This window comes from Dromaius novaehollandiae, chromosome 24, assembly GCF_036370855.1.
Source record: "Dromaius novaehollandiae isolate bDroNov1 chromosome 24, bDroNov1.hap1, whole genome shotgun sequence".
Classification (NCBI taxonomy): Eukaryota; Metazoa; Chordata; class Aves; order Casuariiformes; family Dromaiidae; genus Dromaius; species Dromaius novaehollandiae.
Genome location: NC_088121.1, coordinates 7147345 through 7167020, shown reverse-complemented (window position 1 = coordinate 7167020; position 19676 = coordinate 7147345). Strand labels below are relative to the sequence as shown.

Genomic DNA, 19676 nt, shown 5'->3' with positions numbered 1-19676 from the left:
ACATGTTTCCCCAAGTCATTTTTTAATCATTATTCTGTAACTACACATTTACCATTTGCACTAACAGATAGGTAATTCTTGCTAGGTAAATAGAAGTATACAGTGTTTTTGAAAATAACTGTTACTCATCTTTTAATCTCTCCTGGATCTAAAAATTTTCCTTAAAGCGTACCTAGTTAAAAAAAATTAGGTAATTGTCTGCAAAAACAAAACACATCACTTCTCAAATTACATACGGATTAAAAGTTTGTGTTTTTGCTACTGCATCTTTCAGTACTCTCAGTACCAAACCCTAAATTATTATTCAGAATACAACAACTTAAGGAACTTAAACAACTTCTCCAAAGATCAAAGAAGCAAGAGAAAAACCTATTACTGACACAGCCATCACTACAATTTTTCATTTAAGATCTGCATCTGTAAAATTCCTAATCTGCCTTCTTGGTAAGAAAACGGCACTAGCAACTACAAACCAATTAAGCCAACCACTTGTTCCGTGAGCAACTGAACCAGTGCAATCCAGCTTCCTGTGGTTTTTCTGTTTCTTGGTCAATTATATTCAGCATCTAAGAAAATAAAGGCTCCAGCTGAGGTTTCTCTTAAGCTCTCTCCGGTGTAGATTCTGTGATACCTAATAGTCTGAAAAGCTGCAGTAGCTTTTGCCTGAGTTGAGACACTTTCATGAAAGAGTTTTTTTCTACACAGGCACTTGTTTTTATGAAGTTGTAGAAACTTACCATCTTTTGTCGCTGTTGTATTTCGTTAAAATTTATTAACACATTCTGAAGTTTTTGGAATGGGAAAGGCATACGGAGACAGCAGTTGACCTTCTGTTAGCTTTCAGACTCTCATAGCCTATCAGCACAGTCCAACAAACAAGATACAATATTATGACTTAAAGTGATTCCACAGACCACTTACCACAGCCCTGAAGAGGTAAGTTTGGAAAGACGACTGATTTAGTAGTATTTGGGTACTTCTACTGGACTGTCACTTGGGCATTACGTATCAGGCTTTCAATGCAATTTGCATTAGAATATTTCTTCTGGGGACCTCCAAATTCCAGAACATACTGCTTTGGTATGACAGAAGACATGGTATAACCTGTGTACAGATTTTGATCCCTAATCAGAAGAGAGAGGACACCCAAAATCTAGCACAAACAATAGCTGTTAAGTGCAAGAAGCAGCAATTGTGACATTCTGAAACAGCATTTCATGAAAGCGGCTCATCACAGCTACTTCAACTGTTGTACTGACTGTCTGTCACCAAAATCACAAAGCCCAGTCTAGGTGATAAGTAATGGTGTGCAAATTAGCCATGCAGGCCCTCCAAAGAGCTCTCTCTAGCCACAGGGCTCTCCCAAACACTCTAGTAATGATAACTAGACCCAGTTCTTTCTGCCAAAAACTTCCAGCAACTATCATCAACGTGGTGCGTTAACAAAAGTGTTACAGTTTAATAGCCTCATCTTTCTAACCCATTTAAAGCAGTAACTTACTAGTTCTGGTATAGCTCAAATTCTGTCAGTGTTTCCATCGTAAACCTGATTTTTCAGGTTTGCATAAAATTTATCTGTAAAAGCCTGCTCCAAGCTGTAACTTGGCATACTGACTTTCAGCCTGGAAACAATTTTTTTCTCTCTTGAAATAATTACAAAACAACCTTAGTTCAAACAAAGGAAAATTGACAGCTAATAAGCCTAAGAAAAATTCAGTTGCTGCTGTTATTTTGCAGAAATAATATTAAATCTGTTACCTACTTGGCTTTGGAAAAAGCTTGCTTCATAAATACAGAAAGCACTTTGTCTAAGGAGGTTTTAGTGCATTTCAAACATTAAGAAGAGACGGAATCTGATAGTTGGAGGAACAGATTACATCATCTGTCATAAAAGATGGAATGAGTAAAATACTTGTCACAGTTACTTAAGACTGAATTCTGCCTGCAGTCTTCACTAGGTGTCATCATCCCATGCATCTCGTTTCCATAAAATGCAGAATGAAGTTAGTCCTCACCTGTCTTTCAAACGTGCAATGGGAGGACGCAGTGTGTAGAGCAGACTGAAGAGTGTAAGAATCAAATAAATGATAAATAATGGAAACTGTTAGAAAATAACCTCAAAGTTCAAATATCATAGCAAAACAAACTACAGATGATGCAGCTCTATCACAGCATTTAAGGACGGCAAATGAAAACAAACATGTTTCTGATAAAGCCTGTATTTCCTATCACTCTTTTGCAAAATAATAAAAATCCACTATTTCCATTACTTTCACCTTGTCGAAGTTACTTCCTACTTTGTTTCAAATGGCGAACTGTTGAGATAAGCAGGAATGTTCTCTGCCTGTAATGAGCAAAAAGGGACAGGCATTATTTCCTATATGCTAGTTCTCTGCATCTGAGAGGATGGACATTAAGTGATTTGTGCCCAATTTTGCAGAACCTATGGGAATTTGTATTTCCATAACTTGCATTTTGACTACTGGCAGATGGTAATGCTATATTGTAAAGAATAAGTACAGTTGCCTCCTTTGCAGTGTTGGGCCTTGGGGGTACAGTTCCCAAGGAAAGTGTAGGAAGATGATGTCTTGAAGTCCTGCCACTTGAACCCAGAGAGCTGGCACAGCTCTATCACGGAATTCATTCACCAGTTCAGACACAGATGCTTTTAAGGTGTGTTACAAATGCACACGCGGTGCAGTCAGTCCAAGTGCTGGATTTGGCATCAGAATATCTGAGTTAACTGCAAAAATGTGTAAAATCGTGAGCCAGACAGCTCCCTGCTGACTGCATATCTGAGGAAGCTTATATGCACTCTTTATTCCAGCAAATGCATGGAATATATTGTACTTGTTAAGAGTGCTCCCAAAATGCTAGTTTCAGGCAGAAACATGCAAACAAGTGGTGCCTAGAGCTAAAACCTCCCACTTACAGTCAAATCCCTCCTCTTTTGAGGGATCTACCAGCTCAGATGCTGAAGTCCTTTAGCTGACCCAGTATACTTTCCAGAGAACTACAGCATGCTGAAGAAGCAACTTTATCATGTGGGCTGTTCCTGCCAGCTTCCTGGAGATGTAGTTACTTCCCTCCCCCATTTCTTTTTGTAGACAAGATCAAACCAAAATTGAATACTATTCATTGTGCTTATGATTATATTAAATCTCTTCAAGCTGCAAGTTCAGAAGGAAGTGAGAACTTAATTTTGCCTTCTTTACAAACAGGAGAGCAGCAGGTGTACTCACCCAGCTGAATGTTCTTATGACATCCATATTAAAATTGGTATCTGCGTAAGTTTCCACATGCTTGCGTACCAGCCAGGTGCATGCCACTTACCTCAGTCATACTGTGTGCATCAACCAGTTTTAACCTTTGCCACTTACTCCACCTCTGACTGTTTAGTTCTACAGCAAACTCTTTTTCAAGTACTTTGATATCATTAAGCTTAAGAAGTGCACAAAAATGTAACACTGCCACCTCCCTTTCCAGTTTCTCCCAGGCTCTTCTACTGATTATAGAGCGATGTTACTAGAGTTGTCACTTCGGAGTTTCCTGTCTTACAAATGTTTTGAAAAATGCTCCCACTCGCCTTCTGATTTAACTTAAAAGATACAGTTCTTAGCAGGGCTTTCCTTGCAAACATCTATTTCAACAACATGAGCGGAACTTGCCTTTAGTGAATATTAAAATTACCAGGGTCATAAAGTCACTGTGCCTCAGGGCACAGTGTAATGTCAAGAGAGATTCCACTACATAGCATGATACTTTTAAGTGAGAGAGTGCGTGAATTATTTAATCTTCCTCTTAAAACCTTCGAATACAATCTGCTGGCGGAGGCAGGGAGTGCAGGTCCATCTACTGAGGGAACATTAGTCTTACTTCTATGCTCACGTATGTAGTGGTCCCGTCAAAAACCCATCAACGCTGGCTAAGCAATGCCCATTTGTAGTAAGTGAACATAATCATTTGAATTTCAATTTAACAGAAGTGTTTCCGTATTACACACTTACCTTCCTGGGAAAGCAAATCCCTTCTCAGAAAGCAACCACTGGCTCCTATCCAGGACAAGAGTATTAACTGCTAGGTCTCCATGAAGGGCTAGTGAAATGGACTGTGTTGACCATATTCTTGTTTTCTACAGACTCCATCATGTGTTTTTCAGTTACTACAAGTAGTGCTTGCTGCAAGAAGTACAGCAAAACCCTCAACCACAAACTTAACAGAAGGAGAAAGGTGATTTTTAAAGTTAACAGTTGCAAGAACAATTTAAATCAACTGGCTGTACATGCAAAACTGATAAAGAGCCTTCCACATGTTAACAGCAACATTAGGTGAAAAAAATTATCCATAAAAATACCAGCCACATACTAAATGAGGTGACATCAAGGCAATAAATAGCTCCATCTGTATGAAAGAGCTTGTACAACCCAGAAGATATCTCTGAACAAAAAAGTAAGTAACTATGAATAATACTGAAAGAGAGCTGTGGGTCAGGACTTTTTTTTTTTAAAGGATCGGTTTTACATATTTTTGTCAGATCACTTTATAAATCTGCTGCATATTAGAAATCAGACACACATGTATTTTTTCCAAGTAAAAAAAGTTGAAGGTTTACATTTTTAATAGCAACGTGACTATTTCTGAATGGCAGCAGTATATATTACATGCAGTGTGAGAGGGTTAAACAGGACAGCCTCAACTCTTTATAAACTTTTGCCCTCTGGATATGTACTCATTGGCTGCTGTACAAGACTTGAGCTGTATTACACGCCTTAACGATATGGTTCAACTGTCGGTCAGGCTTGGGGCCTGGCAATAGGCCAGACCGCAATCAATGGGACACAAACCTCCCCCTTTCAGATCATCACGAAAGCTCATATTATCTCCTTTTTGTCGTGCTGGTTAAATTTATGGAGCAGAACCCCAAAGCTGCATTCCTTGGCTTGGGCCGGCCCACGCGGGCCTCCCTTTGTTTGGTACTGTAAGCGAGGCGTGCTTTGGAGGATTGCAGGGTTGTTAGTTCAGGCACTGACTGTTTGCTCATGACTGAAAAGAGTTCAGTGGAAGGGCAAAAGGACAGCACAAGTGTAAAACCCTATCCCAGCAGGCCCTGGGCTCCCATATACAGACTCTGGACTAGGACTGAACGTAAAAACTTGCTGTTAGTGACAAAGGAAAAAATCCTGTCTAGTAACAGGTAAACAGGGTAAGCAGTACATTAGCACATTCTTTGCCAAAAGGTCAACTGCTTTCAAGTAAGCCTGTAATTACTACATAAATAGGAACCTAAACTAATCTGGCTTGCCACACTACATAGAAGCAGTATTAGTTATAAAGCAATGCTGTATCTTTTAATTTGAAAATAAAATCTTACCAGTGTAAACAGCATTACCTGTCCATCAGCATGTTTTAATAGTTCTACCATTTTAAAGATGTGGAGAAACTTCAGAGAACCTGTGCCACAATTTTTATGCTTAGCAGGAAGGTGTATGAAGCAATTCTTGTAACACAAAACTAGTACTACTGGAAATACAGTATGTAGAGGAGAAAACGAGGCTTCACTTCGTATATGAGAGGCATTTCCTACAGAAAGGTGTTTGCTTCAGAATGGAGAAAGTCCACATTTAGATACTCTCTAGTCAAAGCTTAGTTACTGCAGCAATTAAAGGACACTTCCTGATTCAGGACATGAAATGAGGGATGTAAAGAAACCTTTAAAGTGATCCTAAGTCAAAAATCATCTGGAGTGGAAGTGAATAGAAGGAGGACTGAAAGATGGTGTTCCAAACGCTTGCAACAGAAACAGGTAAGTACAAGGGAAGCCACAAGGACTAAGAGTAGTGATAGGACATTGAGATAGCTATTTGTAAGGATTGTTTCACCGTACACACTTGCTCTTTATCATGGTCTGTCATTTGTCCCCTTACTGATTATGTGTATAATTTCTGATACCCAGGTACTTGCTTTGCTCTTCAGTACTGATAATCTATTTTTACCTTCATCAGTGCAAGAAAGACTAGTAAAAATTACTTCCAAGAAAGTTGCCCTAGACTACTGCACCAGACTTGACCCCTTTAGCACAACAAACAGATATTTCTGGACATGAGGTCATAAAGCCACCGCGTTCGTGAGCAGTTCATGCCTTCTGTGCTTTAAGTAAATAAATACTATATTGCTATTGCATTAACACTGGTTTCATCTTTTCTGTTATTTTTATAAACTGAAAATACAAGTAACAAGGCCAAAAGTTACTTAACCCCCATCCCAGAACGGGCATGTTTTTAGTAATGGGGATCAAGCCTGACTGGTTTAATGCAGTCTGTTGATTTGTCCTGGTACATTCCAACGGAGACGTCTGTTTTGAATAACGCTTTTGTTCATTTCTGGTGTGTATACGTTTTTCACTTATCCCACCTAATTCTAAGCAACTAGATTTGTGAATGGAAATTGCGAATACTTCATTGCCTGATCTTCGCTGACTTTTTAGTTTGTTCTGATGCTAACAGATGAAGCTAGTTTTTCAAAGCCTCCCCAGTACCATTCTGGGAGATATCACTGCAAATGATTCACATCCTTGCAGACCAGTTAAATATATAGCTTTGTCTAATTATTTAAAACCAAGATAACTATGACGTAGAATACACTGAAACAGCAACATCACTTAGTGGAGAACTTTCTAAATAACGAAGGATCTAAAAAACAAGTGCCAGACATACAGCAAACATACAATACAGCAAAGGTGTTTCCTTTAGTTTTTGGACTTTGTGTCCAAAAGCATTTACTGAAATATGAGATAACTAGGCAGAATATGCAGGCTCTAAAAACAGAAATATTTTCAAGAAAATGAGGTTTTCTCCCCCGTTTAAATGTGCTCCTTTCTGTAAATATGTTTGTATCTAGACAGACTAACATCATAAGGAAATTAACAGCTAAATACTGCGAGTGGGCACACTGTATTGGAATTTTATTTTGTGGGGTGAATGTAGTTCTCCTCTTAAGTGCCATGTAAAGTGTAACCAGTGGAATAAATCCGTGGTAAATCCAGCAAGGGGTTTAAAAGTTCTTTTCAGCTTTTCAGAAGAGACTCTATAATTGCAGAATTTTCTGATAGATAACAACAGGCCCATATGACAGTGCATTGATTTAACTTAACTAGAAAACATGAGTTTCCAGACATCCAAATGTCTGCCTGTCGCCAAAGGAGTCAACTTTCACGTCTTGAAAAGTATAGCATTTGAAAGTGAGCCATAGTGCAGCTGTGATGTCCGTTTTCACCTGCCTCCCTTCATATGAGACTGCTCTAATGCAATATAATGCTTTTTCCTCACAAACTTAGTTTCACAACTGAAATGCTTTTTCATCCTTTAAAAACTATTCTTTCAAATATAAGATGACCTGCTTAAGGGACCCAGATAACTTAAGTCACTGAATGGGTCTATCCAATTTTGTCAGAAATGAAGCTACCCTAGCTTACTCTCCCTACTGAAGCTGTCAAAGTACTTGCCACAAAATTTCTCAAGTAAACCTCGACTGAGAAGTGGGTTTCGCAAGAATAAGACTCTGATCACCTGCTTAAGACAAGAAAGTTCAAAGCAAGTTCGTGTCCCTGCACAACTTTTTCCAAACCAGTTACTGTACACAATGAAGCTTAATCCAGTTCCTGTTCTGATCCCAGCTACAGCAACTGTCTTTTGTTTAATGTGAAAACTATGCAAATTTTGCTTGATGCTGTACCATTCAGCCAAACACACTTGCCTCTAGCTGTAGCTTCTCAAGGCACTAGGAAATATTTTACTTCTTATCACAGCAAGAACTGTATTCATCTTTTCAAAACTATTTGTTGATAATCATGAATGGACATAAAGAAAGATGTAATTGCACATTTTATGCTCTAACTACTCAGCATTATTCAATTATTTAATGTTTCCCTTTTACACTCATCTGTCCTCCCCTCACAACATTCCATTCCGGCGCTCCTGGCCATTCCTGCCCCTAACCCAACAGTCTGTAATCAATCAAGGTATATTTCTGCCCTCAAATGTCAAATTAAACATTAATATTACAGTGGAAAATTTTTCTTACCTACAAAATAGACACTCAGAATTACAGTTCAGTCCCTCATGAAGTCTCCTTTAAAGTATTTCTTAGCATTAACAGTAATGTTACCAATGGTGAACATAGCGACAGTAGAAAACCAAGCTACTGTTCAGTTTTAATAGTAGAAATACATTCTGTCATAGCACAACAAAAGGTTTTAAACAAAAAGAAGTCTTAACTAAAGCCTTAGCATTCAGTATTAGAATTTAGAGAGTCTAAAACCTCTTTGCTTGTACGCAGACTGCACAAAAATGGAAATTAAATGCAAAAGGTAAGTTCTAATTAACAGCTCCAGCAACACCCTTTGCACCCTATGAACACCCTTCAGATTGAAGGAGTGTCTTTTTAAAAATAGCAAAGGTCTTTGTTTTCAAGTTTACCTATCTTGAATCCTGCTGCCTAAATCTAGCGAGCAAGCTCCATAGGCTAATCGGAAATAATATGTCAACTCAAAGATGCCTTACATTGTGCATTAAATACTCCCTAATCCAAGCCAGTAACTGCTGATTTTTCCTAAAGCCTATTACTTAAAAATATTCATATACAGCAAATGTTAAAGTAACTGCATCTATATAATATTAATGAAGTACTATGTGGTTGCCATAGGTCCAAACCCTGAATAGTTAAATCAGGGCAAGTTCAGAAAAGGGGGACAGTCAACTGTAAAGAGAACTGACTTCACAAATGCTCCAAGCATGAACGTACCGGTACCTACCAATGAAGAAAATTTTCTCCTGGAAAAAAATTCTTCAGAATTTAAGCAAAGTATTTGCAGTAATGTGTAAAAAGGTATTATAGTTTGGTATATGGCTGGAACCAGCTTATGTCTGTTTACACTCTCTAACAAGGAGAGGGAGAGGGATGTGTTAATGCAGAGTTTGGATTCTCCCATTCATCTGGGCTTCTGCTGGGTGATAAGCAGTGAACAGTGCTTTCATAGAATGAAATGTATTGTTTTGGAAATTACGTGAGATTTTTATACATAAGGCTCTAGGATTATAGAGCCTACAATAAAATAATATGAAGCAACTTGAATGTTTTAAAGGTTCATCTTTTTTTTTCTTTCTTTCTTTTTTTAAACTATATCCTGTGGACTGCAGAATCAGGAAAACTGCATGCATCAGGCCTATTTTCTTCAACCATGCATAGCTAATTCTGCTTTATTGTGAAAAACAGAGGCTGTGCTCCCAAGTAATTATTCTTCAGCTCTTTGTCCTAGAGGGGGACGGCAAAGGGAACAAATTGTGAGATGTCAGTGTGTCAACTGGGAGGGAGGGAAGGGGGGAAGAGGGGGAGAGAAGAAAAAGCTGTTTTCCCCCCCTTGCTTTTTTCCAGTTACAGTATTGCAGCCAGTGTATTTCTCCCCCACACAGATTTGTCTTAACTCTACTGTCCTCTCTTTCTGGATCTCTGACAGAATAAAATGCAAAAGAAATTATTTACTGCTCTACAAACTATATTTGTATTTTTTTTAAACGGCAAGTCTTACAACTAAGGACTTTTTTTTTTTTAAGGATTAGTCACTGTATGAGTATGTAGAAATTACAGAGTGTAGTGAAACGTGTGGGGCTGCACTGCACTCCACCTCCAGTTCTCATGGCTTTAGGCACTCTGGAAACCACAGCAATCAAGACGCCTCTACTGTTCAAGTTCCTTGCATGGGACTCTAAGAGGAAGTAGGCAGGAGGAGTGAACGTGCAAAGAAATCTTGAAAGGACTACGTTTACAGGCAAATAATCATTACTGACATCTGAAAATTCCTACCACTGTCAAGAACTGAGGTCCCCTCAGGAAGTGATATCATATCCATGGTCTCAAAACTGCACTGCTGTTGCACCAGGCAATGCTCTACATACTCATCTAGTCTAAACATTAATGGAAGTATCAGTTCAATGATTAAGAAAGAATTATGAAAACTGCACCACTACAGCATGTAATTGACACCTTTTAGCTTTACAGGAACAAAACATAAATATGACAAAATATTTACTGATTTATTCCCAGCTTTTCAGCACATCTGACCCAGTCATGTAAGTTTAGACAGAGACACCATTTTCTTTATAGTAAACCCTCTAAGCCTTATGGTTTTTTTTTTTTTTTTAACACCTTTTTAAACAAAAAAAGGATCAGTTTCTTGAAGTACAGCATGTGAGACTTTTCTGTTTTTTGTTTTCAGGGGAGTGTACTCTAGAAAAGACTATACTGCTTCTGATCTGAGTCATCCTTTTGGAAAATAATTCTGAATAAGGGGAAGAAAACACTTCATTCTTCTGGAAAGCTGAAAAAAGAAAACTGCAGCTGTAATTACAGGCCTGAAGTGTCTCATGGCCATCAGGAATCCTCTTTGAATAGATAAATGGGATAGAGAACTGTTTTCCAGTCACTCTTGAGGGTTCATTTGTTCAGAAATAGTTTTAGGTCTTGGATGCTGGATTACTGTCTGTTTCTAGCTAGCTAATAAACTAGAACAGCTAAGAGGTGCATTTTCTGAGAAAATTCAGTTTAAGGTTTTGAGATGAAAGTACCCATACTGAAGAGGCACAGGTGCTGTGGTTTGATAAATGACTTCCACCACAAGAAAAGCCTACAGTCACTTACGAACAAGCTCAAGTAGACATATGAGGAACTGAACCTCTAACAACTAAAAAACTTACCAAGGATAAATTAAAACCTAATAGAAGGCAGATGAGACTGATAACACTATGATCAGTTAAACAGGGAGAAGTATCTACTGAGGTGTTGCAAGATGTGTGGGCACAAAACTAGGCTTACTTTACTTCAAGGATCTGGCAAAAGCAGCATATAAAATTATATTTGCAGAGAATAGTAACTAAGAGGTGTTTAGAACTCCAGTGAGGACACTGGGGCACTAAAGAACCTGCAGAGGTTAGAAATATGGCAGGAAATGAAATGGGATTCAACCTAAAAAATTGAAACCCAGTTCATGTTGGGGAAAAATAATCCAGAACACAAATATTAAATGACAAGAAGATCTTGCAAGGCAGTAAAGCAAAACAACAACAAAAAGTCTTAGGGGAAAACAGTAACCAGAAAACTGGATATCAGTTTGCAATGTGACAGGGCAGTAAAACCAGCCAGCACAACTTTGGATGGCTTGAAGCACACAGCTTGTCACAGAACAGGGAGGAGATGACTGTCCCTTTTCACACAATGCTGATGGGAACTTACAGACTGGAGGATTTCAAAGTAGTGCAACAAAAGCAATGAGAATCTGGATGGACTCCTAACAGAAAAATGTAAACCCATAAAAGCAAGCTTGACAGTGACTGAAGATGGGAGGTGGGGCTAACTGAGGAAAAGCAGGTGTCTACAGCCATCTAACAGGGTGCCACAGGAGCAAGAGGGACACACTTGCACAAAAGGAAAACATCATTTGAGAAAGTAGTTCATAATAAAGGTCTGTTTTCCCATGGCGGGGGGGGAAGGGGGAACAAAAAGGATATGAAGGAAATCACACCAAGTCATTTACAGATTCAACCGATACAGTAACATTTCCAGATTTATACAGTGCAATGAGTACTAGCTGATAAATATATTCTCTGGCTTCTAGGTAAATCTTGGGAAGGGCTTACCAAAAGAATACTGTCTGCTTCGCCAGAGTTTCATCACAGACATTAGTGTGAAGACCCCTGAAATCAGATCTGGACCAGGTCCTGGGGCAGAGTTTGTGACATATACAGCAGTATGCTGATTCAGTACTAAGTGAGCAATATTTAATTTCATCTTCAAAACATGAAAACCTTGAGAATATACTCTCTGCAGTGTATTAGCTGAGAAAGCCTACCACACGATTAATCGTGCCTTACATACACATTTTGTGTTTCTTCTACATTTTTTTATTTATTCATTCCCAGCCCTACTAGTTAGACTCCATGTTCCAAACACTGAGTTTGTGCTAGCTCAATGAGTCCCAACACAAATCAATAAATTTTAAAGCCAAAAGAGACTTATGTCCACGTAGCATGATCACTCGAGTAACACGGGCTCCAGAGTGTAACCCCACATCTTCCTATTAACATTCAGTGGAATGGAATTAGAACGTATCCTTCAGGAAAACCTACAATTTCAATTAAAATTCCCCATCTCTTGGAAAACTGTTCCAATGGTTAAAATCAAATGTCTTAATTTCTGTGTGTGTGTTTTTTTTTTCCTGAGTCAACTTCAGCCACATAATATGAATTCCAAAGGGCCTATAATTTATAATAATGTATCATGCCATTTAAATGCAGCTGAAATTAACTGCTTGACTCAACTTGTACGCTGACATCTGAGACTTGCTCATATACTGTCGGTCTCAAAATAAGGTTGAGGGCTGTTACCCTGTTTATTGACTCACACTGTTAGGTTGTTCAGAACTACGCTTGAGATCAGTTAATACCATAAACTTATTTTCATCAGGCTTGGCTGTTTTTGTATCCTTAGTTTGGAAGAGTCTACATGGCCCAGCATACTTAAACAGAGAATTCAACCTGAGCCAGCAATTTCGGTTTGGAACACTATTTTATTTTGATTCCAAACCACACATACTTGAACAGTTAACAAATGCGACAGGGGGATATTGGTACACAGCCGTCAAAAAAATGTCCAAAAGCTTTGTTGTTCTTTTTAAGCCCCTAAAAGAACAATTTGGTTGCTTGATTATATAAGCATATGAAAAACAACATATCAAAACAAAACATGGGTGCAGGATTGCTTAAAGATTTTTTTCCCCCACATTATCTAAGTATTCTCAAGTATATTTGTCTTCTGATTAAAAATAAGCTTTGATCAATTTTTGTAAACTGGAAAAGCAACATAACTCAACTCCCCTTTACACAGCCCTCAACCCTTCAAAACACACACACAAAGTTTTTCCAAATTAGTAAGTGAGAAAGGTTTTTCTTTTCAATTTTTCCTTGTTGATGGATCAGAGCCTTTTCACAGAACACTGGCCATAATACAAAGCTTCTATGTAATGCTTGTATTTGTGAAAAGTGCGTAAAGATGAAAATCATTTAATCATACTGATCTATGATAACAGTATTTCAAAATTCTGTGGAAGCTCAAATGTGGTTCAGCTCAACTGTCCTAACCTCATCTCTTAATTGTCAGCTAACAAGTTCAAGGGAAATGTGTTGCAAAGGCACACAAGCTACAGATAAGGTTCCTGTGGTCTCCCTTTCCCAGTTGCTGTCTAGTTTCACAGCTGTTGATAACATCACTACTGCATGTAGGCTTGTATCTCATTAATGTAAGTATTTCAAAACATGAATTTTAAGTATACGTGCATCTTGAAACACACTAATAAAAACACAGCTCAACTCCTGCAACAACTAACAGAGTATAGCCAGGTGTTCTGTTCTCCCCATCCCTTTTAACAAAAAAAAAAAAAAAAAAAAAAAAAAAAAACCACCACACCAAAAAACTGCATAGTTACAGAATTAAGATGTATGCAAGCAAAATAGTAAATCTGTTTCTTGGAGATGCACTATTACAGTTCTAATATAATTCTGTGTATGCATATTTACTTACCAAATTGTAATCGTTGACCTCTTGATTTTGCAAATCAAACTAAGCACTAAATAACATGAGACATTACACATGCAAACACTATTTTCACAACAAAGTACATCTAGGTTCATTCTTGGAAGTTTCCTGCACCTCACTCACACTTCATCAAGCTTATTGTTCCTTACTGAAACACTGATGGTAGACATCTCAGGATTCCAAGCGTGGCATAATAAAACACAGGAAATGGAAAAGCCAAATGGGAAGACAAAATAACCAGAAACCCCAATGCTTTGCAAACATTTTCCTTTAAGCTCTCTGGAAATAAAATACACTTACGATTGTTTTTTCCCCACTCCTTTAGCACACAGGATCTTGCATACAATAGAAGGACTTCTTGACACACACAGTACCATCATATAAAGTAATTTCCTCTTGGCCACAAAGAGTGGGAGAGTCTTCTCTCAGAGCAGCCTTCTTAGAGTTTATGCTCTTTCCCTCTCCCACATTCACGGTCAGTACTAATGAATATTCATTTACTTTAAACAATCATTATCATTTTGTAGAGACCACATTAAGCTAGTTACTGAACACAGGAAGGAAGCCAAAGCATCTGTCCAGATGTGTTGACACTTAGCATCCATATACGTAAGAGTAAGCAGATGAGCATGTGCACAAAAGGCATACGTTCACACTTTTTGTAAATGAGAACTATTGCGCAGAAGGAAAATTAGAAGGTAATGACACTGTGTGACTCCAGAACTCTTCAAACTTCTGAAGAATTGCTTTCCTACATGGTTAAATGGATGATGGGGGTAGAAGAGGGAAAAAAACGCTCCCATTTCAACTCTGCATGACGATTCCAAGGTGAAGTTTAATCTTATTACAAATAGGCTTTTTATTTTTAAGAATTTCCTTTAATCTGATGCAGTAGTTTAAAATTTCCTATCTTACAGCTTTTCTGTGCCAATTTCACCAATATTAGCTTATCAATAAATACTATGTTTTAAAGAAAAAGCAAATTCAATAAAATGGGACACACCACTAATAATACGCAGTAAATTTGATTAAATTACAGTTCCTTTGGGCCAAGAAAGATAATCAGACTGGAAATTGCAACAGGTATTGCAGTATGCATTTTAAATATATTATTGATTGGAAATATAAACTGCTCACTGACCTGGGGCCACTTAGACTTGCAGTGTCTCTCACTGCCTGTGCCGTTTCTGATGCAAAATCCAAAGCTCCAGCCACTGGTTTGGTTACTGTGCCAACCAGCCCTTTCCCAAGGCCAGAAATGAAACCACTGACACCTCCTTCAGTTTTCACACCTTCAACTGTTGAAGTTATTACACTTGTCAATCCTCCAATGATACCTAGCAGAGACAAGAACAGCAAACAGGCCAAAAGTATTGCCTCTAAAAATAAAGCAAAATACAGACTCTTGCTACAGTTGATGCTGTCTGCCTAAATGATTTACTTTCAAACTTGACAGAGATGCACTGTGCATTTAAAGTAATACGAAAACTATTTCAAAACTGATCATATTAGCTAGGAATTTTATACCGTGTAAACATCTATAATTTTTACCCCGTGTAACATATACATGCATACACACACTAATAACATCCCATAGAACAAGTTTTAATCAATTATTTAATGAGTGTATTATATTTCTGTACTATTTTATTTCCAAGTTTTATTTACATAAACAATCCTCATCTATTCCTGAAACAGTTACAATGTGACAAAATCCTGTTACCACAAAGGCCTACACAGGTTTGAGATAGAAAAATGAAAAACTGCATTTCTTCACGAGAAAAAGTAAACTACTTTGAACTGGCATTATGCGATTTTAACTGTGACATAGTCAGCAAACCTTTATATTGAACACCAGTGACAGGACTGTTATGCCTCCACTATACCTTTACCATTAGAATTAAATATGAAAGGGGCCAAAGGACTGATCCAGTGTCTCTGAAGTGAGTCATTTTCATCACAAAAGCAATACCAGTGTGACTCTGGAGATAGAGCTGAGCCATTTCTCTAGTATAACAGGCTTTCTGCTCATCACAGAAAAGATGACGTTTTGGTGAAACCAAGAATTAACCTTTATACGAGCTGCAACAGATGCACTAAAAGAATAACTTTTAAACAAACAGAGCCAAGATAATGCAAAATGTAAATATTTGATTTAAACTTGGCTTGTATTGATTCAACTTACTTCAGCAGATAAATCATGAACTAAATGGATGTGAAATTCTAGCCAAATTAAGACTAGTCTGCTGTCTTTTACAAATTCATTACCTTAACTTTCAGTAGACTTAAAAAACAGAAACAGAAGAAAAAAAAACATAGAACAAAAGAATGGTGAAATGCTGCTTTAAACTGCTGTTCTAATTCTTAGGAAACTCAGGTTTGGGGAACTGAAAGCAAGCATGGGAAAGTTACAGTCCAACCATAATCATTTGCATTTTAACATTTGGCACTCAAATAATACAAGGTGTAATGCCCTGTTCTTTTTAGTCTGCTCATTACTTTACTAAGAGATGAAATTACAGTTGAAGTTACCATGTGCAAGTCCTTGGATTCCAGCAACAAGATGTTCTCCACTAGTTGCAGCATGATATCGAATGTATTCTCGTTCGGTTTGATGTCTGTTATCCATTGTCTTCCCCAAACCATCTGATAAGGTCCCAGCAAACTGTAAAAGAGCAACTTTTCTATTATTAAAAGAACAAAAGGCGTTTCCTTTATATAGGTTTTCCTTTATATAAGACCTAAGATGACAGTCAAAACCCCATAAGATGCCCAACTACAGCGGTCAAGGCAAAATATATGAAGTCTGTGAAATCCAATTAACTAGTCTGTGAAAGATGTACCAAAAGAAGGAAAGCACCAGTGACCCAACTATAACCTTTTGGAAAATGCAGAAGAATGCTATTTAGATACAAAGCTTTTCTTCTGCAGAGATATGTGAAAAGCTTCAAGGCAAATATTCTTGTCATGAGACCAAAACATTTGCAGAAGTTACTTATATTCATTTCAGAAACACAATGTAGAAGTGGCTCTGTTGTGAAAAGAGCTGGTGGGGGAGCCACGTCATGTCTGTTGCAACACATGGGATGACCACTGAAAATGGTTGTGCTGACAGTGTCCACAGGTGCTATACACTGTAAAACAAAGATCTAAGGTGAATCTTAAATTTGTGTGTGGCACATTTTTAATCTTTATACCTAACTTTAACAGTATAGAGGAAGACTTGAGACACATTAGATAAAGAAGCATGTATAAATCCAAGCAGTATTTGTTCTGAGAACTCCAACCATTACTGAACATCAGTCAACAAAAGGGCACCAAATAAGAATGATCTGTTGTGATCTATTGACCTGTAGTTTGATATAATCAGATATAAAAGAAATGCTGGAGCGCAGGCAAGAAAGGGTGACAGAAAACCTGGAATCTTACCTCATATTCAGGATATTATTCAAGATATTATAGGCATTTTCCTATAATAACCTCCAAATATTACCTATTTTTGGTTGTGTAGTGTTCATCTTCTGTACCTCCCCTAACTAGCATCAACATTCTTACAGTCTTCTCCTTTCAATAAATAAATGTCCTTAATTTTTAAGGGAGAGAGACTAATGCCCTGCTGTGTCTTAGACTAGGGTTGGGGAGTGTACTGGGTACCACAAGAATATCAAAGATATTAGATAGCTTCAGTAACAGGTGAAATCACTATTGTTGTGCATTATCATACCTCCCCTATGACAAGTACTTCAGTCTTTAAGAACTGTGTTTGGACATTGCCCTTTCCATCCCTTAGCTTAGCTTCGTTGCAAATATTGTCTCTTCTGCATCCATATATGTTTAAAAAACAAGCAAACAAAACAACCAACCCCCTCTCCCCCCCCCAAAAAAAACCCATGCAATTAAGTTATGCACATGAAGACAACTAAAAGCTGGCTTGTAATCCTGATTCTAATATATGATTAAAAAAAAGAAACAGAAAAACAAGCAGTTATTTTATGTGCTTGATGCAATGACCAAGCCTCCCTCATTTTCCTGTCATTCTTCTCAAGGCTGGGGGCAGGGGTTTGCTACTGACGTGATTCCTAGTTTTAGATACTTGCCAGCTCAGAAAGACAAACTAGTCCAATAGCTCCAATTATCTCAAGAAGTAGGCTTTAGCCACATGAATGAAAATTAAATCCCATGACCCTTCCTGTGACTTGATCACACGGACACAAAACAGAGCATACAGATCACTGACTGAATTACTTCTGACCTCTTTGTGAACTTAATGTAGATGTTATTTTTAATTAGCCTAGAAATACAAACTGACCTGAAACTATCTTATAACCGTGTTTGGGCTTCGACTTTTTTTTTTTTTTTTGGGGGGGGGGGGGAGAGGAAGGGTAGAGAGGAGATAAATAATTTGCTTTAAGAGGATTAGAGGAGTTGCTATAAAAATCAAAAGGTTCTACAAGCCTAAAATTCAAACCATATTAAGGCATCTGTCAAGCCCGGACAATGATTTTCAAGACACAGTCTGAAAGTTACATCTGCGCATATCAGACTGTGGCTAACAGGAATAAAAAACTTTTTATTGATGAAAACTGGTAAGCTCTCTTAACAGCTTTTTTTTTTTTTTTTTTGAACTCATCAGATTCACTATTCCAGCTTTCCTAGTAAATGTAATCTGTTCTTCTCTCAGACTTATCCTCTGTGAAAAAGAACCTGACCTCTTATAGTCAATAACAATTCTGTTTTAATGTATAGAAATAATTATTTTCTTAGTAAAGGAGAAAGAAGAAAAAATCATAAGTACACAAGTTAAAAGCTCATCTTGTCATCACATGGTATGTTTCATGTTCCATGAAGTGTTAAAAAAAAAAAAAAAAAAAAAAAAAAGCAAGGTTAAACAGGGATATTTTTGTTCACGCTACTTAGAAAATAACACCAAAATTCCAGCTGTAAATAGAACAATTTAACGATTCTAATGGACCATGAAATGTTTCTGTTTCACCCTGACTCAGGTGACACAATCTAAACTCAACATGAGTTTAATTACAAAACACGGACTTCGCACTGAATTACTTTTTGATGAAAATAAATAAGTAAATTGGTGTTTGTTTTCTGGCCTTATTTACCAAAGGCTAAAGCCAAACTTTTGTCGCCAGCTCTATCCTTTACACAGTAAGCAATGGGTTACCTCAAGGAACACAAGTGCATTGCATCCCTTCGGAACATTTTCCAGCTGGAGGCCATAGCAAAACTTTACATTCTGCATCTCAGAGCAGGAAATGTGGTCAAGTTGGCTAATTAGAGATAAAACACCAGTGAAGATAAAATAGTTGAAATATTTACAGGCACTAGCAAGTCACCTTATGGTCTGCAGAACAAGCAAACGACTTGCCATCTTCTGCTGTGAAGCACAGACTCGATTTGCAATAAAGGTTCAGACTATAGTGTAAGCATTATCCCAATTCATAATCTGAACCAGACTTCTGCAATTAAACACTATAGCCTACATTTCTCAATTATCCAATATACGTAACGCATCATGAGTGAAATAACTCCTGGGCCAGAAAGTTTTTTTTCTATGCACCTCAGATACTTTCCGTGAAATGGTTTTGAAGTCTGTTTCAGCAAACAGGATTGTATCTACCTAAATAAGGAAGAAAAACAAAGATTTCTAAAATAACAGAACACCTTATGCCCCATCTGTGCAGACCAAAATCACCATGCTGTTTCATGAAAAACAGTTTTCAAGTTACTCAACAGTTGCAGGTTTGTTCAGGATCAGAAACTTGAATAAACATCAGAAATCTAAGCAGCTTAAGCCCAGTTTAAACACCCAGTTAAACAGTAACTTGTAAAGGAAGGAGACTTGGAACAAGTTATGCACAAAAACAGATTTGCCCTTTTTCAAATATCATGCCTCCTTTGAGAAGTGCAATATTAGATATTAAGAGCTTTCAGTTGTAAAGGAGTATAATGGTGGGTTGCTGAACTGTTAACTCAGTCACGTGGGTTTTCCAAAGGGTATCCCGATAAAGGTGGCAATG

The 19676-nt window shown here is 37.6% G+C and overlaps 1 protein-coding gene across 4 annotated transcripts in view; it reads right to left on the bottom strand.

Moving 5' to 3' along the window:
• The window catches only part of VPS13D (vacuolar protein sorting 13 homolog D), a 119376-nt gene that overhangs the window by 11772 nt on the left and 87928 nt on the right, over positions 1-19676 (bottom strand). For all 4 annotated transcript variants that reach the window (XM_064525624.1, XM_064525625.1, XM_064525623.1 and 1 more), the window contains 2 exons: positions 16174-16306; positions 14783-14978 (listed from right to left, as the gene is read on the bottom strand). In XM_064525624.1, the coding sequence (XP_064381694.1) occupies positions 14783-14978; positions 16174-16306 (329 nt within the window). The remainder of the gene's footprint in view (positions 1-14782; positions 14979-16173; positions 16307-19676) is intronic.